The sequence below is a fragment of the Somniosus microcephalus genome, chromosome 2 (assembly GCF_052327205.1).
Source record: "Somniosus microcephalus isolate GS21.2 chromosome 2, FLI_Smic_1.0, whole genome shotgun sequence".
NCBI classification, from domain to species: Eukaryota; Metazoa; Chordata; class Chondrichthyes; order Squaliformes; family Somniosidae; genus Somniosus; species Somniosus microcephalus.
Genome location: NC_140988.1, coordinates 311,779,084 through 311,806,485, shown reverse-complemented (window position 1 = coordinate 311,806,485; position 27,402 = coordinate 311,779,084). Strand labels below are relative to the sequence as shown.

Here is a 27,402-nt window from a genome sequence, read left to right as displayed (position 1 = left end):
TATTCATGACCTCTCAAAAAATTCAACTAGATTAGTCAGACATGACTTAGGTTTAACAAAGCCATGCTGGTTCATTTCAGCTCATATTTGCGCAAGTGCTCAGTTACTTTGTCCTTAATGACAGATTCTAGTAGCTTCCGCACAACTGATGTTAAACTGACAGGCTTGTAGTTACCTTGTTTCTCTCTCCCACCCATCTTAAACAATGGAGTAACATTAGCAATTTTTTCAGTCTAATGGCACAATTCCCAAATCAAGAGAGCTTTGAAACATAACAACAAATGCTTCTGCAATTTCTTCACCTAATTCTTTTAATACCCTGGGGTTGAAAATATCAGGTCCTGGAGATTTATCTATCATAAGTCCCATTAATTTCTCCATTACCATTTCTTAAACTAATATTGAATACTGGTTATATCAAGTTATTATTTCTGACATTGTTGGTTTAGCAACCACACTGGCCATACAAATATTGTTCTCAATCAGCTTGTTCTTAGCCGAAAGGGAATGCAGCTCCAACCATCAAACATATCAAGCAGTTTAGCCTTCCAAAGGTACAGACTTAGACACGTTTAAATAACCCAGGTTAAAGCTCCAGCCTCTACCATTATTCAAACTTAAGCACTCATCCTCTTCCTGCCTGGTGGCAGATTAAGACTGCAGTCAGGTTTCTCCATCTACTACAATCTTGTGCGACTGTTTGTGTTTCCTGTTTGCCAGCCCATTTATTTCTTCCCGGCACATTCAAGCTCGGTTAACTCAAGTAGGCAAGTCGCCAGATGGAGCATTCCTTTGCAGCAGACTACTGCATCTCAGGGGAGACCTACAGGTTCCTGTAAGGAACAACTTATTTTAGTTGATGTGGAGCGACAATGAGGGGATGACCACGACAAAAATCTGTGATGGTCCTACCCTCCTGACTGAAAGGAAGCCAGGAAGGAGAAAAAGCAAGAAAAGATTTCCAACTAAACGAATGAAAATGAAGGGACAAAGAAAATAAGGGAATATGGATGCTATCTTAATGTAGTTTTGTACATCCAAGTCTCCAATTTCCTTCCAAAATGAGTTCTCAGATATTTGTTGGCCAGACTGCTACAATTTTTTTTAACCATATCCAGAGGGAAATTCGTAAGACGTTTTTTAAAAATCAAGTTGAGTGTATTTCAAATTTGCTTATCTTTAATGTCTACTCAGCTTCAGTATATACAGTCCTTTTTCACAGATGGAATAGAATTTTCACTATAAAATCTATTAATATGTATACAGCTTTATGGGAACACCACCAGCTCCAAGTTCCCCTCCTGCAATCGGACCTGCGAGGGAGCAGTGAGGCATACCAATTCAGCAGCAGGGGAGAGAGGTAAAAAGTAATCCAAGTGTGACGTCACCAGGAAGCAGGTAAGTGATTGGTTGGTGAGTATTTCTTTCTCCTTTTCATTACAAGCTTAAATTCTGCAGTTTATATTTTCTAGGGTCTCTGTGGTGTAGTGGGGACAGTTGGTAAATAAGTGCCCTAGAGTATATCTTTAACTGGTGGTATTGAATTAATTTAAATTAATTAAGGGGGGTAAGTCATGCCAGGAGAGCCCAGCCCCGTGTTATGCTCCTCTTGCTCTATGTGGGAATTCAGGGATGCTGCCAGTGTCCCTGACGACCACATGTGCCAGAAATGCATCCAGCTGCAGCTACTAACGGGCCGTATTGAGGTGCTGGAGCTGCGGATGGATGGGTTGTGGAGCATTCACGATGCTGAGAGGGTCGTGGATTACACGTTTGATGAGTTGGTCACGCCGTAGGTTAGGGCTGCACAGGCAGAGGGAAATGGGTGACCACCAGGTGGAGCAATAGAAGCAGGCAGGTAGTGCAGGGGACCCCTGTGGCCATCCCCCTTTCAAACAGGTATACCAATTTGGATACTGTTGAGGGGGATGACTCACCAGGGGAAGGCAGCAGCAGCCAAATTCCTGGCACCAGGGATGCTTCTGCTGCTCAGGAAGGGAGGAAAAAGAGTGGGAGAGCAATAGTGGTAGGGGATTCCATCGTAAGGGGAACAGATAGGCGTTTCTGTGGCCGTAAACGTGACTCCAGGATGGTTTCTTGCCTCCCTGGTGCCAGGATCAAGGATGTCACTGAACGGCTACAGGGCATTCTGAAGGGGGAGGGTGAACAGGCAGAGGTCGTGGTTCACATTGGGAAGTCAAGTGTAGGTCCCTTACAGTCAGAATCAGGGGAATTTATAATGGGAAACAAGGAAATGGCAGACCAACTAAATACATACTTTGGTTCTGTCTTCACAAAGGAGGACACAAATAACCTCCCAGAGATGCCGGGGAACATAGGGTCTGATGAAAGGGAGGAACTGGAAGAAATCAGTATTTGTAGGGAAATGGTGTTAGGAAAATTGATGGGACTGAAGGCCGATAAATCCCCAGGGCCTGATGGTCTACATCCCAGGGTACTTAAGGAAGTGGCCCTAGAGATAGTAGATGCATTGCTGGTCATCTTCCAGAACTTGATAGACTCTAGAACGGTACCCATGGATTGGAGGGTAGCTAATGTTACCCCACTATTCAAAATAGGTGGTAGAGAAAAAGCGGGGAATTATAGACCGGTAAGCCTGACATCGGTAGTGGGGAAAATGCTAGAGTCTATTATAAAAGATGTAATAGCAGAGCACTTGGAAAGCAGTGACAGGATTGGACAAAGTCAACATGGATTTACAAAAGGTAAATCATGCTTGACTAATCTACTGGAATTTTTTGAGGATGTAACTGGGAAAATAGATAAGGGAGAACCAGTGGATGTGGTGTATTTGGACTTTCAGAAGGCTTTCGATAAGGTCCCACATAAGAGATTAGCATGCAAAATTAAGGCACATGGGATTGGGGGCAAGGTATTGACTTGGATAGAGAACTGGTTGGCGGACAGAAAGCAAAGAGTTGGAATAAACGGGTCATTTTCCGAGTAGCAGGCAGTGACTAGTGGGGTACCGCAAGGATCGGTCCTAGGACCCCAGCAGTTCACAATATATATTAATGATCTGGACGAGGGAATTGGATGTAATATCTCCAAATTTGCAGACGACACAAAGCCGGGTGGGAGGGTAAGCTGTGAGGAGGATGTCGTGAAACTCCAGTACGATTTGGACAGGTTGGGTGATTGGGCAGAAACATGGCAAATGCACTATAATGTGGATAAATGTGAGGTTATCCACTTTGGTGGCAAAAACAGGAAGGCAGATTATTATTTGAATGGCAATAGATTGGGAGAAGGGGAAGTGCAAAGAGACCTGGGTGTTATTGTGCACCAGTCGCTGAAGGTAAGCATGCAGGTGCAGCAGGCAGTTAAGAAGGCAAATGGTATGTTGGCCTTCGTAGCAAGAGGGTTCGAGTACAGGAACAAGGATGTCTTGCTGCAGTTGTACAGGGCCTTGGTGAGACCGCACCTTGAGTATTGTGTGCAGTTTTGGTCACTGTAGTGTATGTAACCGTTCCACCTTTAAGAGAACTATTGTATGTAACCGTTCCACCTTTAAGAGAACTATTTTAAGAGTTGCACTACTTTATCTTGGCTGCTGTATACTGTAATACCGGCGGTGACCACACCGGTATATAAGTGCTGTGTAATGATTTATTGGGCAGTTCCGCCCTGACCTTCAACCAGTAAAGTCCTGTTAAAGTTTACTCTTGTGGTCTGTGTAGTAATTCACAATATAACACACAGACTTAACAGTGGCGACGAGTTCGATCTTACCCTGCGGCAGAGATATATCCAAGGCAGTTTAACGGGCGTCGAGAAGAGGCATCCGCCCTCGTCATTCTGCTGAGAGAAGACTCGAGTCTGCAGAGCAAGGAAGAAGGAAGAATTCTGACACGAAGCCTTCCATCAGCAACAGGCAGTGATCGTCCCTTCTATCACGGTGGTGAGTGAGCCGATCAGCCACGAGAAGCAAGTCGGCCACGTTGACTGTGAGTAGGGGAGAAAATAAGAAAAAAACGGAGGATATAAGGGCGGAGAACTCGACCACGGCCGGGGAAAGGAGCCGGACAGAAGTCGGGGTCAGAGGCGCTGAGACTGGGGCAGCGTAGGGCACGGAAGCTGCGGTGCAGGCAAACGCAGCCGGTGTGAGAGGCCGGGCTACAAGCGGGAACGCAGCCGGTGTGAGAGACCGGGCTACAAGCGGGCTGGGAGACGCAACAGCGTCGAGAGACAGCTTGACCGCGACCGGTGAAAAAGGCCGGGCAGCTACCGAGGCCGCGAGGCGCTGCGACCGGGATCATAAGGCGCGGGAGGAAATAAAAAAATTAAAAAAACCGCGGAGAACTCAGCTGCAGCCGGGGGGGGAAAGGACCGGACTGCAAGAGGGGCTGGGAGGCGCGATTGAAAACCGCTGAGGGAGAGACAGAGCCCAAGCGAGCGGGAGAGACAGAGCCCGAGAGAGCGAGTGAGACCGAGCGAGCGGGAGAAGAGAACGGGACCGAGCGAGGGAGACCGAGCGAGATTTCAGCCCAGCGGCTTACAGCAGCTTTCCGTAAAGGACCAAGAGCTGGAACTGTCCGCCGCCAACTGGTTGTCCCCAGCGCCCGGTTGCCCGTCGGGAAAGGGAACAAGGAACTCAATCAGCTGTTCTCGCGCTTTCAGAATAAACTGAAGCCGGCGCGCAGGCTGCGAACCCCGAAAGCCAGCAGTCGTCGCCCGAGGGCAAAGCTTTACCCCTCCCGCCAGAGGAAGAAACGCGGGAAGCCGCCATTTAGGTGGGGAAGAAGACAAGCGCAGGAAACCACCATTCTCGGAGGCGGGGAAGAAGGTAAGCGCGGGAAACTGCCATTTTTGAAAAAAAAAAAGTTAAAGAAAAATTTCGTTGTTGTTTTCCAAAAAAGATTGCGAAGATGCCTAAGCGTGGTAACATCAACGATTTCGATCCCGATGTGGAAGATTGGGCCACATATGTAGAACGCATAGAGATATATTGTAAGGCAAATAAAATATCAAATGATGATAAAGCACTAACCTTACTAAACTCAATGGGTGCGAAGACATACGGGCTATTGAAGCATCTTCTATCACCAGCTAAACCGGCGGATCAGATTTTCGCTAATATTGTTGCTGTCCTGAAGGATCATTTGAACCCCACACCGCTGATGTTAGCGGAACGATTTAAATTTTATGCGAGAACGCAACTGAAAGAGGAAAGCAACACGGAGTACTTGGTTGAACTGCGTAGGCTAGCGAAATACTGTCAGTTTGGGGAAAATCTGACAGAGGCACTGAGAGACAAGTTCGTGTGTGGGTTGTCAAAGGAAGGAACACAAAAGCGACTGCTCGAAGAGAATGATCTTACACTTGATAAGGCTGTCTCTATTGCAGCATCGCACGAAGCCGCAGCGAGAGGCACGGCGGAAATGCAGCTGAAGGCAGCGGTACTCGGCGTAGATCAAATGGCTTTGGGTACAACGAAATGTTATCGTTGTGGAAAGACAACACACGATCAGAACCAATCCTGGTTTAAAAACCAGGAATGTAGAAAATGTGGCAAGCTTGGTCACATAGCTAACGTATGCCGGTCAGGTAAGAAGACCAGCAACAAAAAGTCACCGCAGGGAAAGTGCAGAAAGGTACATAAGGTGGCTGAGAAGAGTTCGGATGAACAGAATTTGGATTCAGACTCCAACAGCCAGGAACTGGGTAGTCTGAGAATTCACAATGTGAGTAAGGAAGCTGACCTACAAACTATCTGGGTCACGCTCAAGATAGCCGGAGTCCAAGTGAAAATGGAATTGGACACAGGATCAGCCCTAACAGTCATAAACCGAAGGGACTACAAGCGGCTATTCTCACATATACCCTTGCGAGATACCAAGATTGTATTGCTGACATACACGGGGCAAAGAGTATACCCCATCGGAAAGATAAAAATAAAGGTGAGACACAAGGGCAAAGAACACCAAGGAATGGACTTATATGTACTACCTGAGGGAGGTCCACCACTTCTGGGACGGGAGTGGATCAGGAAAATAAATATGGACTGGCACTCCCTAAAAGCAATAAAGAGTGAGAACTCGGTGAAGACAATCAGCTCAGACTCTGGAACTGATGATGGTAAGACCAGCCCATGTGCAAAAGACAAGTCTAAAATGGACTTGCAGACTAATGATGGAAAAACGAAGGAGTGCATAAATGCTTATGCTTCAGAGGAGAACAAAGTATCAGAACAGAATTCCACTGAACAACAACAACATAGTTTGACAGAGAATTCTGAGTCTGTCCAGTCTACAGACATGCACATTTCTGAGGAACACCGGGCTCGAACTCAACTCCATTTCAAACTACAACAGCAATTAGACCAATGATTCGCCGTTTTGAGCAAGAGATGAATGCAATGAAAAAGTTCTTTGACACAGAGTGGGAGAATCTGGAAAGACAGCAGAAGCAGCTGATGGAGAAAATGGAACAGGAACACACAAACCGTCTGCGCGAGGAGGCCAAACGAATCAAAGCTGATTCGGTTTCTGAAGGTGCGTGCTCTAATCTGGTGGAGCAAGATGTTCAGCAACTGAAGGCGCTTGTTAGCAGGTTGCAGGCAGAAAAGGCTGATTTGGTTGCCATGAATTCCGAGCTCCTACTGAAGTTGGGTGCAGCATCACCGGACGATTCATTTGTTGAAATTCGAATGGTGGAGGCTGTGGATGATGGCGAATTAAAAGCAGCAAAGGAGCCCCAGTGCAAGGTTACAAACAGCCCTGCAGCCTATACGTCAAAAACACATGACGACGATACTGGGAAACGTCTGATGTCAGAAGAGTTAACGGTCAGCCAACTCCTTCATATGCTGAGGGACAAGACTCTGAAATGGGAAAAACTTGAACACGAGCTTCAATCTTCAAAGGAAAGGGGTTCGGAGCTCTCAAAAGTTATTGAAATAGCTGAGGTTGCAACACAGAAGATTGCAGCAGTGCAGCCTTTGGATGTCAAGAGTACGCTGACTCACGTCAATGTAGAACAACAGAATGCTGAAACAGCTGCTCCAGTAGAGGGATTGAATAGTCCGATCAATCAATCTCCGAATGAAGTTGAAGTATTGAAATCACAAATGATGTCATTAGTAAAAGACTTGCAGGAAGCCCAGAAACAGCTGGATGAAGCTGAACACATGAAGAAGTCTCTTCAGGAGAGATGTCTGGATTTGGAACAAAAGCTGGCTAACGTCCAGCTGGGCATGGAGGAAATAGAAGACCCTCTCGCTGGCCTAGCTCAGGACGACACCGAATATTACCACGACCTGTTCTGCCCAGCTTGTGGGGAAATCTTCCAAAGTGCAAAAACCATGAAGAATCACGAAAAGTCCAAGAAACACCGGGAGATGGTGGCGCTAATACGGCAACAGGAGGAAGAGGAGGAGGAACTGTGCATGCAGCTGGGAGTGGAGCCCAGAGAGTCTCCAAGAAGCAGAAAAGGGAAAGACGAAGCAGGATGATGACCCATCTGAACCATTATCACCTCTACCAGGTCACGCACGTGGTCCCTCCGAACTGAGTCAAATCAGTTTGGAAGTAGAAAAACTTCCCAAGGTACTCGAGCCTTTAGAAGTCAGCAAGGCTGGTTCTGAAGTTACGAAAGTTCAAGCTGTTAAGTCCAGTGAAGGACTATTAGATGAGTCACCCCAGCAACGTGAACCTACTACACCACCGAGAACTACTACACCACCGAGACGTCATCCGGACCGAGTCAGGAAGCGCAGGAGGCGCCTCCGCAGAGACTGAATCTGTGAACTGTTTTCCGCAGAGACTGAATCTGTGAACTGTTTTCCGCAGAGACTGAATCTGTGAACTGTTTTACATGAAGTTGTGTATCTATGTTATGATGTTATGTTTAATGGGGAATATATATATTGTAAGCTAAAAAGGGAGGATTGTAGTGTATGTAACCGTTCCACCTTTAAGAGAACTATTGTATGTAACCGTTCCACCTTTAAGAGAACTATTTTAAGAGTTGCACTACTTTATCTTGGCTGCTGTATACTGTAATACCGGCGGTGACCACACCGGTATATAAGTGCTGTGTAATGATTTATTGGGCAGTTCCGCCCTGACCTTCAACCAGTAAAATCCTGTTAAAGTTTACTCTTGTGGTCTGTGTAGTAATTCACAATATAACACACAGACTTAACAGTCACCTTACCTGAGGAAGGACGTTCTTGCCATGGAGGGAATGCAGCGAAGATTCACCAGGCTGATACCTGGGATGGCAGGAATGATGTATGAGGAGAGATTGTGTCGATTGGGCTTATACTCACTGGAGTTTAGAAGATTGAGAGGGGATCTCATCGAAACCTATAAAATTCTGTCAGGTCTGGACAGACTAGATGCAGGAAGGAAGTTTCTGATGGCCGGGGAGTCCAGAACCAGGGGTCATAGTCTAAGGATAAGGGGTAAGCCATTTAGGACTGAAATGAGGAGGAATTTCTTCACCCAGAGTGGTGAACCTCTGGAATTCTCTACCACAGAGGGCGGTGGAGGCCAGTTCATTAAATATATTCAAGAAAGAGTTGGATATATTTCTTGAGGCTAAAGGGATCAAGGGATATGGGGAGAAGGCAGGGACAGGGTACTGAATTTGGATGATCAGCCATGATCTCATTGAATGGTGGAGCAGGCTCGATGGGCCGAATGGCCTACTCCTGCTCCTATCTTCTATGTTTCTATGTTTCTATGTAAACCATTATTCAGAGGCAAATATGTGTTAAGTTATCAGAAAATAAATACAGTTTGCTCAGTCCAGACAAAATAGATCAGTTCAGATAAATGGGAGCTCAGAATCATGGGATTAAATTGACGGGTAGTAGAGACAGTAACATAGCTTGAAAAATACGGGACGAAGAAAGACTGGATAATTGAGAGTTTGCTGTCCAGTATTTTGGCATTTTTATAGCTTCAAGCTCCTGAAATCTATTAAAATACAGATAAGAACACTTTACTTCAGATCTATTGACAGACATTTAAAACAAAGTAGATTGCTGATGGAAATAACAACAGAAAATGCTGGAAAAACTCAGCAGGCCAGGCAACATCCGTGCAGAGAGAAATAGAGTCAACGTTTGCTGATGGCATAGTTTATATTGAAACTACTCGAGCTGCCAGTGATGGAAAAGCAGCAAACATACTCTAAAATACAGTTTAATTTATTCAAGAATTCACAGGGCAGAGTTTCCTTTTCTGTGCTGGGGACAGATTAATTGCCTTGCTGGAGTGCCTAGAAGAAAATCGGGCAGGAAGGATCACACTCCTGTAACAAAGCCTACCTGATGGTCCATCCATTAAGTTAAATAGACAGAAATTGGGTGAACTCTGTTATGGGCATGTGATCATTCCTGCCCAAGTTTCCTTTGTAAACTCCTCCCGTTTGTTATTTATGCCCAATCATGGAATAGGAAAATCTACTTGCAAATTCCAGTTCAGGTGCAGTTTGTCATCCTCTTGCCTCTGAGTCAGAAGGTTGTGGATGCAAACCCTAATACAGGATTTGAGTACATAATCTAGGCTGAGACATCAGATATTACTAAGGGAGTGTTGCATTGTTGCAAGTGCTGACCTTCAGATGAAATAGTAATCCAAGACCCCAGCTGCCTATTATAATCAACATTAAAGATCATATGCCACCATTCAAGGAAGAGCAGGGAGATTCCCCAGTGTCCTGGCCAAACTGCTCGCTTAACCAATACAGGTAGACTACCCTTTATCCGGACTTCCGAAAACCGAAACCCTCTAAAAACCGAAGGTTTTTTCGGTCAGCGTAAGTCGTGCGCACGACAAGCCAGATGTAATGTACCTTTATTGCATGTTTATGTACAGGTATTTAGCTTAGTTTGTACCTGTACCTGTACCTGTTTGAAGTTTTACTGAATGTTTTCCTTACAAATAAACTGTACTACAGTATTTATCCCTGTAACTACAGTATTTATAGTCGTTATTTATCCCACCCTTTCGGATAAGGGATAGTGTATCCTTTATCCGCACTCCCGAAAACCGAATTACCTCTGAAAACCGAAGTGTTTTCGCGCACCTTCCGAAATCCGAAATTTTCCTAAAACCGAAACACGGCTGGTCCCGAGGTTTTCGGATAAAGGATAGTCTACCTGTAGTACAAAAAACTGGTCATACATTTCACCGCTGTTTGTGGAATCTTGTTATGCACAAAATAGCTGCAGCATGTAACTACATGACAACAGCCAAGTTCAAAGTAGCCATGGTGTGGAGATGCTGGTGTTGGACTGGGGTGGACAAATGTAAGAAGTCACACAACACCAGGTTATAGTCCAACAGTTTTATTTGAAATCACAAGCTTCCGGGTCCTGACGAAGGAGCAGCGCTCCGAAAGCTTGTGATTTCAAATAAAACTGTTGGACTATAACCTGGTGTTGTGTAAGTTCAAAGTAGTTCACTGCATGTGAATGAGATATTTTAAGATATTTATAAAAGACATGATAAGGCATTATCTGGTCCTTATTTCCTCCTGATTTCTGAAATTGACATTTCAGTTTTAGTAAAAAAAAACTTTTAATGTATTTTTTATTTTGGAAAATCAATCAGCTGACTTGTAAATAGGCAAGCTGAGGAATTTGAGGAGAGAGGCTGTGGATTTTTTTTTTAAACTGTAGGAAACAGTCTGCAAGAGGAGATCTGCAACCCAAGTATAGAATTAACTAGCAAGGGTGCAAGAGTATCCAACTCAGGGGGCTGAAACACCTGGGTGGAGCTTGCTCGGCGCATGCTCTGCCCATTTGTAGATGAATTTCAATCGGGGTCTTACAACCAGCCTTAGGACAACAGGAAAAATATTTGACATTGCCTAACAAATATAGCCTCTTATATATGGTATGATGATGCAGAAAGATGACATAAGTGACACCCTCATAGTAATGTCAAAAAGATCTTCTGATTGATGATATAGGATTACTTTTAGCAGTAAGTAGAAGATATGAAATGAAGAAGAAAATATGGGGCAGAAAGCGCAGTTCCGGTAGAGTGGAGCTGGGACCATTGCTCTGTGCATATTGCTCATATCTGTGGTGCTTCCTTGTGTATATAGTCTTGTGCTATAATGCATAGAGGATAGATGCAGTATTGCTTTAAGAAGCTGCCAGGAAGGCTCCAAGAAGTTTCACTACCTTCCTTTATCCAAGAACAATAGTATAGTAGAGAAACAGTAATCTGGAAACACCAAATACAATGTACCTTTAAAAGCAAGGATTCAACTGATGGAAAGAGGTTCTCTTGCAGTGCCAATTTCATGTGGGTGCTTAGCCTATGGAACACTGTTCAGGTACTCCACTCATCTGATGAAGACCTCCCCTCATCTTCATCAAAATAGGTGCTTTAATGAGCCTTGCGCACATCTTATGAAGCACTTTTGAGTTGTGTTATTCTACATTGTGCATATTGAGCACTCCATAATGTGAGTAACCAGCCCCTAATGCACAGCAGTGCCAAAGTTTGCCTTATTAGCCCCTACGTTCTCAACATTTAACAAAAAGGTACTCAAATAACTTTTAAAAAATAACAGATTTAACATATCTTTATTTAAAATCATTTTTAGAGCTAACGCAGCTCATTGACACAGGTACTGTAGAAAAGCAGTGGTACTTTGCTGCACATTTAATTGGACATTTAAGAAACTATCTTACCTTAGGTTGTTTTCGGAGATTTGGAGACAGCTTCAAGATTGTCACACCACCCCGCTCATCTCCTACCATTATAATAGGGTAGGTCGGATTAAACTCAATATGTGTGAGTTTATTTCTCTTCTTGTTCACAATAGCTTGCTCACAGATTGGTTCATATTTGTTAACGTTCAAGTCAAACACATGAATCTGGTAAGTAGAAAAGAAGTTGTAAAATTAACGTAGGATATAATGCAGAACACCTTTTACAATAAAATTAATACTCAATGGAAGTAGTCGGTTGACTGAGGTTTGCATTTTGGCTAAAGAATGGTGTATGAACTGCAAAGATTGAAAGAGAACATGAAAGAATAAAAAAAATTAAACTGTCCAATACCATAGATCCATTTAGTTGTTTGGGTGCTGTTGAGGCTGTGGGGCTAATGACAAATTTAAGGAGAGAAAGGTTAGCGAAGATCTGATATGCTACATCAGGTAGAATAGTTCAAAGTTAACTGAATAAAGATAGAATAGATAAAGATGGGAAAGCAGAATAAGGACCTGAAGCTGGCAGCTAGGAGCGACTGCAGCTGTGCTCCAATTTCCACGTCTTGCTCTCAGTGCCACGCTCTACCAGAGGTTGGGCTTATCCCAGGAAGGTGCCCAGACCATCAAAATGGCTTGAGCCAGGCAATTTAACAGCACTGATCCCTCATCAGGTTCAACGCACTCTGGTAGCTCTTTGGTTCCTCTGCTTGGGGAGAGGCCAGGTTATCTCCTTTGTGCTATATTGAGTGATTTGGGCAATTAGCATTCATATATAATTAGATTAGATTTTTATTTAGATTAATAAGATTCAAATCTGATTTGAATTTCAAATAAATAATAGAAGACAATAAACACATCAGCTCTGATATACAGCACCATTAAACTACCTAAGGATATATTACATATTCTGAAAGTACTGATGCCAGGAAACACACACATGAAAACACCACAAAGGAGTTTATGCCCACTACAAAAGACTATGCATACCAATATATACCATAACACAAGAGACTGTTAGGACGCAAGAGACTATTAGGAATAATGGAAGCACATAGAATTGGAGGCAACCTTTTAACATGGGTAGGGAATTGGTTAGGAAACAGCCTAGAAATTCGTTATAGCCAAGGAATGGGCAGTGTTTAGACTAAAAATGGTTAAGTAGCACCAGGTGAAAATCGTCTAGACTGCATGCAAAATTCATCCTCACTCCTCATTAAAATGATTGCAGTCATGATTCTTATCTAAAAACCCAAGCTCATTGGCGTTACACCAAAAAGATGGACCAATATCGGGTGTAGTCTAAACTCAAGTAATGGCTTTTTTCACTACTTAAAGGTGAGGCACCTCATTCTCAGTATTTTTGGGTGTGCAGCTGCCTCAACAACCAAAAGAAGAAGAAGGAGCACTTATTTACAAAACCTGATGGCAGATCGCCACCCCAGGGAGAGAGCCCGGAGGTTTTCCGATGAAGTTTTGGAGGCATTGGTTTTAGTGGTGGAGAGAAGGTGGGCGGTCCTGTACCCAGCAACTGTCAGGAGGTCCTCACCACAAGTCTGCCAGACTATGTTGAGGGAGGTGGCACACCACGTCATGGGCAGCACTGTGCTCGCCAGGACCTACACCCAGTGCAGCAAGACGTTTAATGACTTCACACAGGTGGTCAGGGTGAGTGAATGCTTCAACAAATGCTACATACCACCATCTGTACCACAAGCTTCACACACTGCTCAATGCACCACACCCCCAGCACTCACCCACCAACAATCTCTACCTAGAAACACTCACACCCACATCTCACACCTTGCACACGATGATAGCTATTCAACTATAGCAGGCACAAGGGTCATTAGTTATTAGAATTCATGTCATATGTTTATAGATAAATTTATTAGGTGTATTTGGAATATTTTGTGGTCTCTCTCTCATTTCACCTTTTTGCCCAGGAGGGCGCTGTGATATTCCATGAGACAGGGATTGTATGATGGGGATGTGGTGAGATACAGGGATCTGGGGTCTCATTCATGTGAATCGGAGTCTGATGAGCCGGTCACGGACAGCCCGTCCAGAAGGCCGATTGTCTTGCTGCCTCCGCCCTCCCTCCTGTTCCTCGTCCTCTTTCTCCTCACCCTCCTCTGCCTCGTCCTCCTCCACATCCTCTTCCTCCTCATCCTTCTCTGCCTCATCCTCCTCCTCATCCTCCTCTGCCTCATCATCCTCCTGCGGTAATCCTGCAATCACGCATGATTGTGAGGAAGTGTTGTGAGCAGTAGCCTTTAACAAATAATGAGTGACTTCTGCACTTGAATCAACACTCCCTGTCACCAAAAAAAACTAAAATAACTAAAGAGCGCTGTTCCAGTTGCAGGAAGTAGCAAAGAGGCACTGAAACTGCAAAACCCTGTCAGGTACGGCTGATTGGGGATGGTGCCTTTAAATATCGTTGCTGCAGCCTGCTTCCTGCTGGTAGACGCCAGCTCTCCCTGTTGTTGTTCTGCGCTGCCGTTAAGGCAAGTGGCTAAATCCAATGTTGAAGATTGGACGTCCAGTGAGTGTTGCACACTCACTGACATAGAAACATAGAAGATAGGAGCAGGAGTAGGCCATTCAGCCCCTCGAGCCTGCTCCGCCATTCAATGAGATCATGGCTGATCATCCAATTTAAGTACCCTGTCCCTGCCTTCTCCCCATATCCCTTGATCCCGTTAGCCTTAAGAAATATATCCAACTCCTTCCTGAATATATTTAATGAATTGGCGTCCACTGCCTTCTGTGGTAGAGAATTCCACAGGTTCTCCACTCTCTGGGTGAAGAAATTCCTCCTCATCTCTGTCCTAAATGGCTTACTCCTTATCCTTAGACTGTGACCCCTAGTTCTGGACTCCCCGGCCATCGGGAACATCCTTCCTGCATCCAGTCTGTCCAGTCCTGTTAGAATTTTATAAGTTTCAATGAGATCCCCTCTCATTCTTCTAAACTCCAGCGAGTATAAGCCCAATCGACCCAATCTCTCCTCATATGTCATTCCTGTCATCCCAGGTATCAATCTGGTGAATCTTTGCTGCACTCCCTCCATGGCAAGAACATCCTTCCTCAGATAAGGTGACCAAAACTGCACACAATACTCAAGGTGTGGTCTCACCAAGGCCCTGTACAACTGCAGCAAGACATCCTTGTTCTTGTACTCGAACCCTCTCGCTATGAAGGCCAACATACCATTTGCCTTCTTAACCACCTGCTGCACCTGCATGCTTACCTTCAGCGACTGGTGCACAAGGACACCCAGGTCTCGTTGCACTTCTCCCTCTCCCAATCTATTGCCATTCAGATAATAATCTGCCTTCCTGTTTTTGCCACCAAAGTGGATAACCTTGCATTTATCCAACTTATACTGCATCTGCCACGCTTCTGCCCAATCACCCAACCTGTCCAAATCATAGTGGAGTTTCTCGGCATCCTCCTCACAGCACACATGCCCACCCAGCTTTGTGTCGTCTGCAAACTTGGAGATATTACATCTAGTTCCCTTGTCTAGATCATTTATATATATTGTGAATAGCTGGGGTCCTAGCACCGATCCCTGTGGTACCCCACTAGTCACTGCCTGCCACTCGGAAAAAGAGCCGTTTATTCCAACTCTTTGCTTCCTGTCTGCCAACCAGTTCTTTATCCAAGTCAGTACCTTGCTCCCAATCCCATGTGCCTTAACTTTACACGCTAATCTCTTATGCGGGACCTTATCAAAAGCCTTCTGAAAGTCCAAATACACCACATCCACTGGTTCTCCCTTATCTATTCTACAAGTTACATCCTCAAAAAATTCCAGTAGATTAGTCAAGCACGATTTACCTTTTGTAAATCCACGTTACGAGCGCCATGCTGGCGAGGTCCCTGGCGATCGTGTTTACCGGCAGCGCTACTGGCAACACCGATATGGCGTGCGGCGCTGGAACCGGCATCAGCTATCATTACAGCTGTCAATGGCATTTTAGCGCCATCTTGTGGCGCTAACATGTGGCGCAAACCACATGAATTTATAGCCCAATAGCAAAATACTGCGGCTGCCCAATGAGTATGGATACTGGGTATGTACTCCAATTGGCAGGATGTGACTTGTGGTGTCTCCCAGAGATCTGTATTGGAGCCTCAGCTTTTCACTACATTAAAAAAAAAAAATCTTAGATGAAGGAATAGATTTTAACCAAGTTTGCTGACAACACTAAGTTATGTGGCACAGTAAGTGGGGCAGACGGGAGCAGAAAGTTGCAAAGGGACATTGATAGATTAAGTGAGTGGGCAAAACTGTGGCAGATGGAGTTCAACATGGGGAAGTGCAAAGTCATCCACTTTAGCCTTAAGAAAGGTAGATTAGAGTATTTTCTAAATGGTTAGAAGCTAGGAACTGTAGAGAAGCAGAGAGATTCAGAGGTCCATGTACAAAAATCACTTAAAACTAGTGGACAGGTACAACCAATAATTAAAAAGGCTAATGGAATGTTAACCTTCATCTCAAAGCGGTTGGAATACAAAAGGGTGAGTTATGCTACATTTATATAAAGCTCTGGTTAGACCCCATCTGGAGTACTGCGTTCAGTTCTGGGCATCACACATCAGGAAGGATATACTGTATTGGCTTTGGAAGGGGTGCAGTGCAGATTCACCAAAATGATACTGGGGCTTAAAAGGGTTAAATTGTGAGGAAAGATTGTATGAACTAGGCTTGTATTCCCTTGAGTATAGAAGATTAAAAGGTGATATATTTGAGGTGTTTAAGGTGATTAACGGATTTGAGAGGATAGATAGAGAGAAACTATTTCCTCTTGTGGAGGAGTCCAGAACAACAGGGCATAACCTTAAAATTAGAGCTAGGCAGTTGAGGGGTGCTATCAGGAAGCACTTCTTCACACAAAGGGTAGTGGAAATCTGGAACTCTCCCTCAAAAGCTGTTGAGGCTAGGCCAATTGAAAATATCAAAACTGAGATTGATAGATTTTTGTTAGGCAAGGGTATTAAGGGATATGGAACCAAGGTGGGTAGTTGGAGTTGAGATACAGATTTGCCATGATCTAATTGAATGGTGGAACAGGGTCGTGGAGCTGAATGGCCTACTCCTGTTCCTATGTTCCTAATCAGCATATCTGGGTTAGGGAGGAACAAATTGCCTATAGTAAAACTTCAGCAGCAGTGATAAGTGAGGTAAGTCCAAAGACAAGTAATTTGACCTCAAACGGGTCCACATAATTTCTGCCCCAAATTCAAAAGCCAGCTGCACTGACCCTGCCTAAATCACTACAAATGTTGCAAGTTTGGTTCTGAGGTTACAGGCTTGAGAGAGGAATCAAGCCACATATATGAACAAAGCACAATTGGTTCAGTTGTGTGCATGACAGCCAGCTATTTTTGTATCCTAGAGTCAGTCATTCAAATTCAACAAGAGTCAGCAATTGTTCAAAGGGTATTTAAATAGCTGGAACTGTTAAGTGAGTTGAGTTAACAGAACAGAGTTGGGCCGAGTGGAGTTGTATCAAACTGATTCAAATTTTCCCAGAAAGATAAGGTGAACAAGCTAACTCCCTTAGTTAGAAAATATTGTAAGAAAATAAGTGCATGCATATAAGTTATCTATAAAAATGTTTAGTGTATAGATTTTATTGTTTGTTTCTTTTTAATGTATATATAAAGTAGATCTCCTGTGGCATTCCCCATAGTGAGTTAGAAGAATTAAACAATAGGGCTGTACAGTAGGGGATAATTCTGGGCTACTGATTTCTTGTGATTGATTAAGTCAAGTTCCATTTTTCTTAAAATGTATTCTGAGATCTTTACTGGTGTTTTAGTGATTCTGTGAAAACTGTAAATGGTGGCCTTTATTTTATATATTCGATTACTAGTATATTGAAATGTTATCATTATTAAAACTGGGATATATGTTTACGCTGTTCCTCCTGGGATTCTGCCCATCCCCCACTGAGTCCTTTGATCTGGCATCATTGTGGAAGGGAACCTGGGGTTTGACAGAGCTGTGGAGGGCAGAGCTGAGATTTGGCTCAACTACAAGAAGCCTGTGGCAAAAAAAGTTAAGTGCATCAACACTTTTACCACGACAGGCAACTTGTTGATCCCGAGTTGCAGAGTCTGGTTCCAGGAGATGGCAGTTTTAAAAATAATTTTCTCTTGTGTTGTGGGCAACATTTTATTGCCCATTCCTAGTTGCCCAGTGGGCATTAGACCATATAATGTGGGACTGGAGTCACATGTAGGCCAGAGCTTAAATAATCCTTCCTACAACAAAGCAACAACTTTTGTGCTAATCCACAAATGATCAGATTTATGAATGCAGTTTCACAACTCCCCATGCTGGGATTTGAATTCAGAACCTCTAGAACCCATACCCGCCCAGCTCAAAAATTGTTTTTAATTCTCCATTTCTCTTTCACTAGAGTGTACATGTGCATAGAGAGAAATTATGATCAAGTATTTTTGGCTGTCTGACTCTGTTTTCCATCATCTCCTTAAGATCCCTTAACAGCCGTGCTTTCAGCTGCTTTAACGACATACCCTATGACTTTTACTGCTTCTAGCTCGATGTGACCAAGGCACTAGTACATAAGAACGTAAGAAGTAGGAGCAGGAGTAGGCCATACGGCCCCTTGGGCCTGCTCCGCCATTCAATAGGATCATGGCTGATCCGAACCTAGACTCACGTCCACTTCCCTGCCCGCTCCCCGTATCCCCTAATTCCCTTATCAGCTAGGAAACTGTCTATCTCCGTTTTAAATTTATTTAATGTCGCAGCTTCCACAGCTCTCTGAGGTAGCAAATTCCATAGATTTACTACCCTCTGAGTGAAGAAGTTTCTCCTCATCTCAGTTTTGATATATTGATGACCTGGTTTTAATATAAATTTAATACTGCACCAACAGTATGACTCTTGTGAGTTCGATTTGGCCTGTACGTGCACATCTGCTAAAGGCATGTCTCTTTTATGTCTTCCTCAGTAAACATTTTGAAACATACTCTTATTTCTTTGTCACAATGATTAATACAGATATTTCCCCCAAATCAAAATTAATTAAAAAATATAACCTTTGTTTGACTTGCTAGAAATTATTTGTTAACGTGCATTTTGAATACAATCTTGGACCTTTTACTAAAAATTATTATTGTTCAAATAAATGCATGCAAAGGACTGAAATATTCCTCATAAATGCCACAAGTACAACAGCATAATGCTAATTATTTTCATATGTGAGCATCGACAGTGAGTATTGCAGGTTATTTAACTGTGGAGGCAGAACAGCTGAGCAAATCATGTACATATCCAACATCCATCCACACACAGTTAATTCCTGCACAGGTTACTGAATCGCAATCAGGAGTGGAAATCTTGGCTAATTTTCCCCTCCCCATTCCCTAGGCGCTGAAGTCAATTGTAGCAACCCTACCACTGCCCCAACCGAAGTCAGATGACTCGGCACAAACCAGGGCTTGAACCTGTGACCTTCATGTTCTGTATGCCTTTGGTACTCATTGGATAAACTCACTGAATCATTAGGGAGTAGTCAAACTGTTACTTGTGCCTTAACACTGGTGGCCATTAACTAGATTGATATTATATTATATAGAAGTGGAGCTTTTATTCTATTTTGGTCATCACTTTGACAAATGCACCAGTTAGTAATAGGTTGCAAATCATAACATCAATTAAGCTTTCATTCTCCTCGGCTCTGACCCCTTTTATATTGCAATATTATCAGTGATCCTATCTCTCGTGCTTTTTAACACTATTATTGTGCCAGATTGCCCATGTACATTTGTCCCTGCAGTGCTCTCTCCGCAGATGCTGCCTGACTGGCAGAGTATTTCCAGCATTTTCAGTGTTTAATTTTAATAGATTTGATGTATTTGTTTTATGAGAAAAAAGACACTTTAAATGCAGAGCATGTACCTTACTCTCAATTGACAAAAAATAAAATGGCTATACATTTCATTTGTTCCTTTAAGGACAATAAAAACAATTTATGCAAAGCACATACTCAAACTGAGTACATTACAGCCCATCTTTTTTAAGTGAATCATTTGTTCATCCCCATGACAATATTAATTAATTCATAAATGCCCTTTTGTAATTTAGGCTCTGAGTAATAACAATTGCCCTCTGGGGGGCAATTGTTATTATTCAAGCGCCTAATGTACAAATTAACTGGCGAATCTCTTCACAGAGAAGGTTTGTGGAAGTAATCCATTATTAGAAGAATGTATACGCAGACATGCAAAATGTCACTGTAAACTATAGCAGCTTTAATTAATACTAAAAAAGTGTCATTTTTGGACTGCAAAAATGGTTTCTGAATCTGAAGTCTGAATTATCCTTTCTTACGTATATCAGGTAGTCATTGTAAACTTAAACTCAGTGCATATTAGTGATTGTCCTAATAACTAGTTATTAAAGAAAGAAAAACTTGTATTTATATAGCACCTTTCACAACCTCAGGACATCCCAAAGCGCTTTATAGCCAATGAAGTACTTTTGAAGTGTAGTCTTTAACAAATCAGTAAAAAGATTTTAGGGTAAATTTTCCAATCCAAGGGCCAAAATTGTGCTGGGCTGCTGTTGTCAGATTTCACAAGGATTGCCTCATTAGATATGCATTATGAGCCCCTAGCCTGGATTGTGCATGCCAACGGGAGCGCTCTGTCCGTGGAGGCAGGAAATAATGTTCAGCTGCAGCTCATACTGTCCTTGTCAGTTGGCTGCTCCGTTGCTGGCTCTGGAGCAGAAATTCCTTCAGTTCCCACCGAATCTAATGCTGGCTGTGGAGAGAGTCTTTGAAAAATATTAAGTGGCAGGGCTCAGGTTCTGATCAAAACTCTCAACCTCTCCCACATGTGACATGCAACTTCTGCCCCACTCTCCCACCCTGCTGGCTGCTTGCTGATTTGGCCACCATTGTCGATATTTTCCTCCACCGTCCCACATCCGCTGTCTCAAACTGCCCTGATAAGAGAACCTTAGAGCAGGCTGCCTTGCCATCATGCCCTGCCTACTGCTTCCCCACTCCACTTTGGCCATCCTGGCCGATAGTTGATCCCTGCCCCCCACCAAAGCTGATCATGTTGGGGGGGGTGCGGTCCAATAATGCTCCTTAGAACCAAGGACTATACCTGACACCAAGAAAAATAGATTTAGCAATTATTCCTGACCTGGAACTGGGGCTCCACAATGTATTATATATTTCTTGAGTCGATGGACAGAGGCTAGGATGCTGCAGTTTAAAGTTAATGAAATACCATTGCATTCAATTTTTTTTCTGTTGTTAGTCGGCAGGTCAAATAATTATTTTCCCCACCCCCCCTTCTTGCTCATCCTTCCCCATTCCTCATCCTTGCTTTTCCTCATCTTCCTGTTCATCCAGTGGGCAATCCCCAATACTCCTCCCTGCCCCAGCTCCACATTTCGTCCCTCACCCTCCTCTGCTCGCTTTCCCCTGCTTTTCCTCCTCCCGTCCCCATCTCTTTACTCCTCCTTCCCAGCTCTGTTCTACTTGCACTTACTATACTTCTGTCACTGGTTGCTCCAGTACAGCTACTTTCTCTGGGCTCTAGCCACAGCGACAGAGTATCTCTGGTCTTGTACTATGCTGTACCTTCTCCTTCTCCCCATTCTCTAACCCTGATGCACCTTCTTCCTTGCTCCTGGCTTCTAACACTGCTCTACCTTCCCCCTGACCTCCAGTCTCTAACCTCTAAACCTGCTCGGCCTTCCCTCTCCCTTCAGCCTCTAATTCTTCCATACCTTCTCCCCTGATTCTGTTGTACCTTCTGACTTGTCCCACCCACCACTTGTCCATCCTCTAAATCTGCTCTACCTTCCCCATCCAACCTACTCAAGGCACCTTTCTTTTTTGGCCTTCAGCACTGCAGCCCTCCTTTCACTCTGTGTCCAATTAACTCCCACCTTCTACCCCCATTTCATCTGAATCTACCTGTAGCCCTTTCCTTGCACTGTTTCCAAGGCTTTTGTATGCCTCAGTGACCAGAACTGAATATACCATTCAACTTCGATTTCCTCCCTCCCTCTGACTCCCATTCACCCCTCTATCTCTCTCATTCCCCCCCGCATTATCTTTCATGCCCTCTTTTTCCTTCTGTTTCTTGTTCCATCTTTATCATGTGTTTCTAATTCTCTGTCACTTTTAAACATTATGAAAAGTGGCAGCTTGTTCCATGATGCTCAAGAGATGCTTCCTTTCTAGTTGGGGATCTGGGTTCTTTTTCACTGCAGATTTCAGCAGCATGCTACAGGATTGCGGCAGCACCTGATTTGTTCCATGAGTGATTTGTTTAACAGCTGAGTGTGTTGCAGGCTACCACCCAAAATGCTGGGCATTCAGTGTGTGATTTAATAGTTGGTATTGCGATTAGTTCAAAACATAACCTAGCTGAATTAAAACAGAAGAAAACTGCATGCTTTATTATGACCAATCAGCATCTACCGCATCAGGATTGAGTAAGTACGTAGGTGCAAAGAGCTGCATTTTAGTCACAGAAGAAGTCAATGCAGTTCATTCTTTGAATAAGTTAGTGGAAAATCCAACCTTCAACTTCTGTATTCCAGGATGGATAGATTACAGCATCTGATTTTGGAAAGTTGTATACATAGGAACAGGAGTAGGCCATTCAGCCCCTCGCATCTGTTCCGCCATTCAACGAGATCATGGATGATCTGCGACCTAACTCCATATACCCACCTTTGGCCCATATCCCTTAATACCTTTAGTTAATAAAAAGCTATCAAAGTCCGATTTAAAATTAACAATTGATCTAGCATCAATTGCCATTTGCGGAAGAGAGTTCCAAACTACTACCACACTTTGGGCTCAATTTTGCCAGTGTGGGCGGGTTGGGGCGTGTCAGGTGGCATTCGTGTCAGGACCCCGACTCTGAAGTGAAGTGGCGAAAAAGTGCGATTTTGCCCTAATTGGGCAATTGATTTCCAGCGTGTGGAACCCCTGGCCCAATGAGTCTTTTCATACAGAAAGTCGCCTCCGATACATCATTAATGCTGCTGGATTTAAGGCCTGCAAGCAGCCTTGCTTCTTCTGGAGACTGCAAACTTTATGGTGATTGTAGTAAGAAATTCATTGATTGAGTATGTCCACCAGCAGGAAAAAGTGTGCTCCACGCTTCGATAAGCCCTCCCTCCAAGCTCTGGTGGAGGGAGCAAGATCAAATAAGGAGGTGCTCTTCCCTTCCTCAGGGAGAAAAAGCCACCCCAGCAAACTAAAGCTGTGTGGCTGCAAGTGGCCCAGGAGGTCAACTCCATATCGATGAGCCGCAGAAGATGGCTGCAATGCAGGAAGAGGTTTCAAGACCTTCTCCGCACAGGAAAAGTGAGTATGACTTTCCCATCTCCTTCAATCTGATCCCCATCGCTTCTCCTCACCAGCTCTCTGCTTTGCTAACCTCTTCCTCCACATCCCACTTGACACTTATATCCCTGCACCCTTACCCGTTGCCTCTCTCTCTATGGTCACATTCACTTAACTATTCGACCATGTAGCCCTCACACTCCCTATCAGTGATGCAACAACAACAACTTACAACACACAGGGAGGGCCCTTTGTCTCCTTCTAAGCATCTATGCTATGCATTCTTTACACTCCTTCATTCTCACTCAAACTCCACTTGTGTCCCTCATTGCAGGAAAAGAGAGCCCACAATAAGAGGGAAAGAGCCATGACAGGAGGAGGGTCACACTCAGTAGCCCAGCTCACCGCCTGGGAGGAGGCGGCCCTGGAAATGAGTAGGCCTGCTAAAAGTTCCCCCAGACTGTAGGATTCACAAAATTCCGGGACCCCCTACTCAATGGACATGTGTCTGGAATTTAAAAAAGGACTGTGTTGGACCTTCTGAAGGAGAAATGTGGACAGAAATATCTCACTATTAGGTGCCTTTGCACTAAACTAGGGCCTATTGGATTGAGTTTGGACATTTTAAATTGTATGCTGGGTCTGCTCAGGAAAATGGGATTTTTATAGGGCTGCTAACCCACCTGGGAGGCAGGCCCCCAGGGAGACATTAGCAGTCTAACAAAAGCCCACTTACCAGGGACCTAGATACAGGAAACTTTGGTTTATCCGGAGGTTGTATATCCGGAAACCTCGATCTAACGGCAGAAATCAGCAGCCGTTTTGTTAGGTTTTTTTTCTTCCCCTAGCATTTTTTTAAACAGCCAGGCTGTGGAAAGCGTCTCTGTAGCTTAGCAACAGCTTCAGAGACGCTTCCAAGGTACGGGCCGAGTGTTTACAAGCTGTTGTTAAGCAACAGTGTTTGTTGTCAGATATGGAGATGAAAACCTCCGTATCCTTCAACATTAGCGCTGGTCTATCCGGAAGTTTTGATCTAACGGCACCAGCTCGGTCCCGTCAGTGCCGGATATCGCGAAGTTTCCTGTACATACATATTTTAATAGTTCTTAAAACAGCTATGCAGAAAACCCTGGCATCAGCAAAACACACAATGGACAGTATCAAGACCTGATTACCTTCTAACAGCACCATTCAAAAACCCCATCAACCCCTTTGAGCATTAGCATGATACAAGATTCCCAATCAGCCCACTAAAATTCTCACTAAGGGATCACATCAGAGTTGATCAGCCTGCCAAAATCGCACAAAAGGGAGTCATCTAAAATCAATTGTGCACCTGAGTTTTGGCGCAAAAGTTTAAGCAGTCTCTCCGATATAACTGGGGGCTTGCTAGTAGCTAGAGAGACCTCAACAGACGGGCTGAAGAGAGAGAGTGCCGGCAAGCAGCAGCAGCAGCACACCGGAGCAGAAGAAATGTACCCGAGAACACGCTGGAAAAGCACTTGGACTCTGGGCTCTTTGACTCTGGCTTTGAAACATCTAACTTGCCACACGAGGTTACAGCAACGCAACAAGAAAACCTAACAAGAAGCCTCGGAGTCATTGAAAGATCAACCATCATCCAGCGCTGACTCTAGGAAAAACGTGTTTACCATCAAAACACCGACCACTGCTAATACCGAAGACACCGCAACCAAGGAGTCCACAAGATTGAGGAGAGAGGAAGCAATGTGCAGCTGGTCTAAACTGGAGAAATCCTTTGGTGAGCATAGTCCCTGTAATTTCAGAGCCTAACTCAGTTAGTGTAGTGGTGGGAGGTGGTTTTATTTTTTTTATTTTTTTCTCTCACTGCTTAACCTTTGTACCCGTTGCGTATACGTTTTTGTTTGGTTAATTCGTGTGGCGTGCGATTTCTAAATAAAATTTTTGTTCTTGCACCAAACAGTTGTCTGCCTACATCTATCACATCCCCTAAATAATTCAAAGCCCCAGAACCAGGGAGTGGAACGATTCGAACCATCAAGGTCAATTTAAAAGGCTGACAAACCCACCACCCCCTACAAGACCTGAGACAACAAAGTTCTGCCACCTGCAAATGATGATTGCTGAAAACTCCTTTTTTAATGGTGGAGCTGCAGCTGTTACTAAGCAATCCACTTGAGGCCGCCAGGTTTACCTGGCGTGTTCCAGAGGAGGCGTGTAGGATGGGGGAAATGTCTAAAAATCAGAAAGGCCTCTCAAAATTGAATTATAGAGGCAATTAAGTGATTGTTAAGGGCCTTAAGGGCCTATCCCGCCTCTTGGAGGTGGGATGGAAACGGGGTCTGAAACCCCGATTCTGCGAAAATTGCTCGGAGGCGGGATTGGGCCCGCACGCCATTTTTTGCGATTTTAACACCTCAAATGCCTCCAATCCCGCCTCCTCGGGCCTAGAAAATTGAGCCCTTTAGTGTAGAATTGTTTCCTAATTTCATTCCTGAAAGGTCCGGCTGTAATTTTTAGACTATGACCCCTCGTCCTAGAATCCCCAACCAGCGGGTATAGTTTCTCTCTATCTACCCTATCTGTTACCCTTTAATATCTTGAAAACTTCAATCAGATCACCCCTTAACCTTCTAAATTCTAGGGAATACAACCCTAACTTCTGTAATCTCTTCTAGTAACGTAACCCTCAAAGTCCGGGTATCATTGTGGTAAACCTACGCTGCACTCCCTCCAAGGGTATATCCTTCCTAAGGTATGGTGCCCAGAACTGCTCACAGTACTCTAGGTGTGGTCGAACCAGGGTTTTGTATAGCTCCAGCATAACTTCTACCGCCTTGTACTCTAGTCCTCTAGATATAAAGGCCAGCATTCCATTAGCCTTTTAAATTATTTTCTGTACCTGTTCATGACATTCATGATCTATTCACCTGAACCCCCACGTCTCTTTGGACCTCCACTGTTTTTAGCTTTTCACCATTTAGAAAGTGCCCTGTTCTATCCTTTTCAGGTCCAAAGTGGATGACCTCACATTTGCCTACATTGCAATCCATTTGCCACAGTTTTGCCCATTCACTTACCTGTCAATATCCCTTTGTAATTTTATGCTTTCATCTACACTGCCTACAATGCCACCTATCTTTGTGACATCGGCAAATTTGGATGTATGACTTTCTATGCCATCATCTAAGTCGTTAATAAATACAGTGAATAGTTGAGGCCCCAACACAGATCCCTGCTGGACACCACTAGTCACATCCTGCCAATTGGAGTACCTACCCATTATCCCTACTCATTGTCTCCTGTCTATACATATAGGTTAGTCAGCATTCGCTCAGGTCAGAAATTGGAGTCTGATTGCCCATTTGTGTCTCTTGGTAAAACCATCTCCACAAATCTTTTGGTCCTTGTTATTCTTCAAGAGCTTCCCTGCTTCTTCCTCGTTTCAAAAAGGATAGGAATAATGATGCATATGCTGAGCATCAGCATTGAGATTTGAGGCCCTGAATACACTGCCACACCATATTACACAAAAACATTATACACATGAAGCAATCAATTATGTTTCATGTTTTAAAATTACATGCGGGAGAAAGGAATAGAATGATTTGCCGATAGAGTTAGATGTAAAGGGATGGGAAGAGGCTCGTGTGGAGCATAAACATTGGCATAGACCAATTGGGCCAAATGGCCTGTTTCTGTGCTGTACATTCTATGATATTCTATGTAATAAGACTATAGTTGCTACTTAATGCTTGCTGCCATAAACTTAGAAATGGCTCATCAAGAACTCAGGCATATCTGTTTTGTGGTGCTACATTGGAGGTGTTTGTACAAGAAGTGCCCAGTGCACTTTGTTTTATCTAATCTGTTTGGAAGGATGTGGCAGACATTCATTCAAAATGTTCCACATTGCAATGTTAGCAACACTTTAAGGACTCACATAACTAAAATTGTTCATTAATTCCAGGATTGTAAAATCTGTGCTACACTGTAACTGGGGAAAAACACACCAGCATATGCACTAATCCCTTTCAGAAAATTTAACTTTTTTCAGCTGTGTCCAGAAATATTTATTTTAATGGTACAAAATAAAGTTATTAGCAGATGAAAGGATTGGCATGGTAGTTGACAGTGCAGAGGACAATGTTGGTGAGAGTGTATTGGGTCATTGCATCTTGCACATGTGAAGAGGTCTGTCAATACATTGAACAGATGTAGCAGTTAGCTGAACATCTCATCCATGAGTGCCTGGTGTATGACTTTCACTATCTACAAAGGTGTTCAGTAGCGATAAACTCTGGCTCATTGTCACTGTCGTGCTTTGCCCTTGGTGCTACTTCAAGT

The 27,402-nt window shown here is 43.8% G+C and overlaps 1 protein-coding gene across 1 annotated transcript in view; it reads right to left on the bottom strand.

Moving 5' to 3' along the window:
- Positions 1-27,402, bottom strand: part of dnai1.2 (dynein, axonemal, intermediate chain 1, paralog 2) — a 464,908-nt gene that overhangs the window by 32,258 nt on the left and 405,248 nt on the right. Inside the window, exon 19 of the mRNA XM_085974010.1 lies at positions 11,681-11,866. Within this exon, the coding sequence (XP_085830136.1) occupies positions 11,681-11,866 (186 nt within the window). The remainder of the gene's footprint in view (positions 1-11,680; positions 11,867-27,402) is intronic.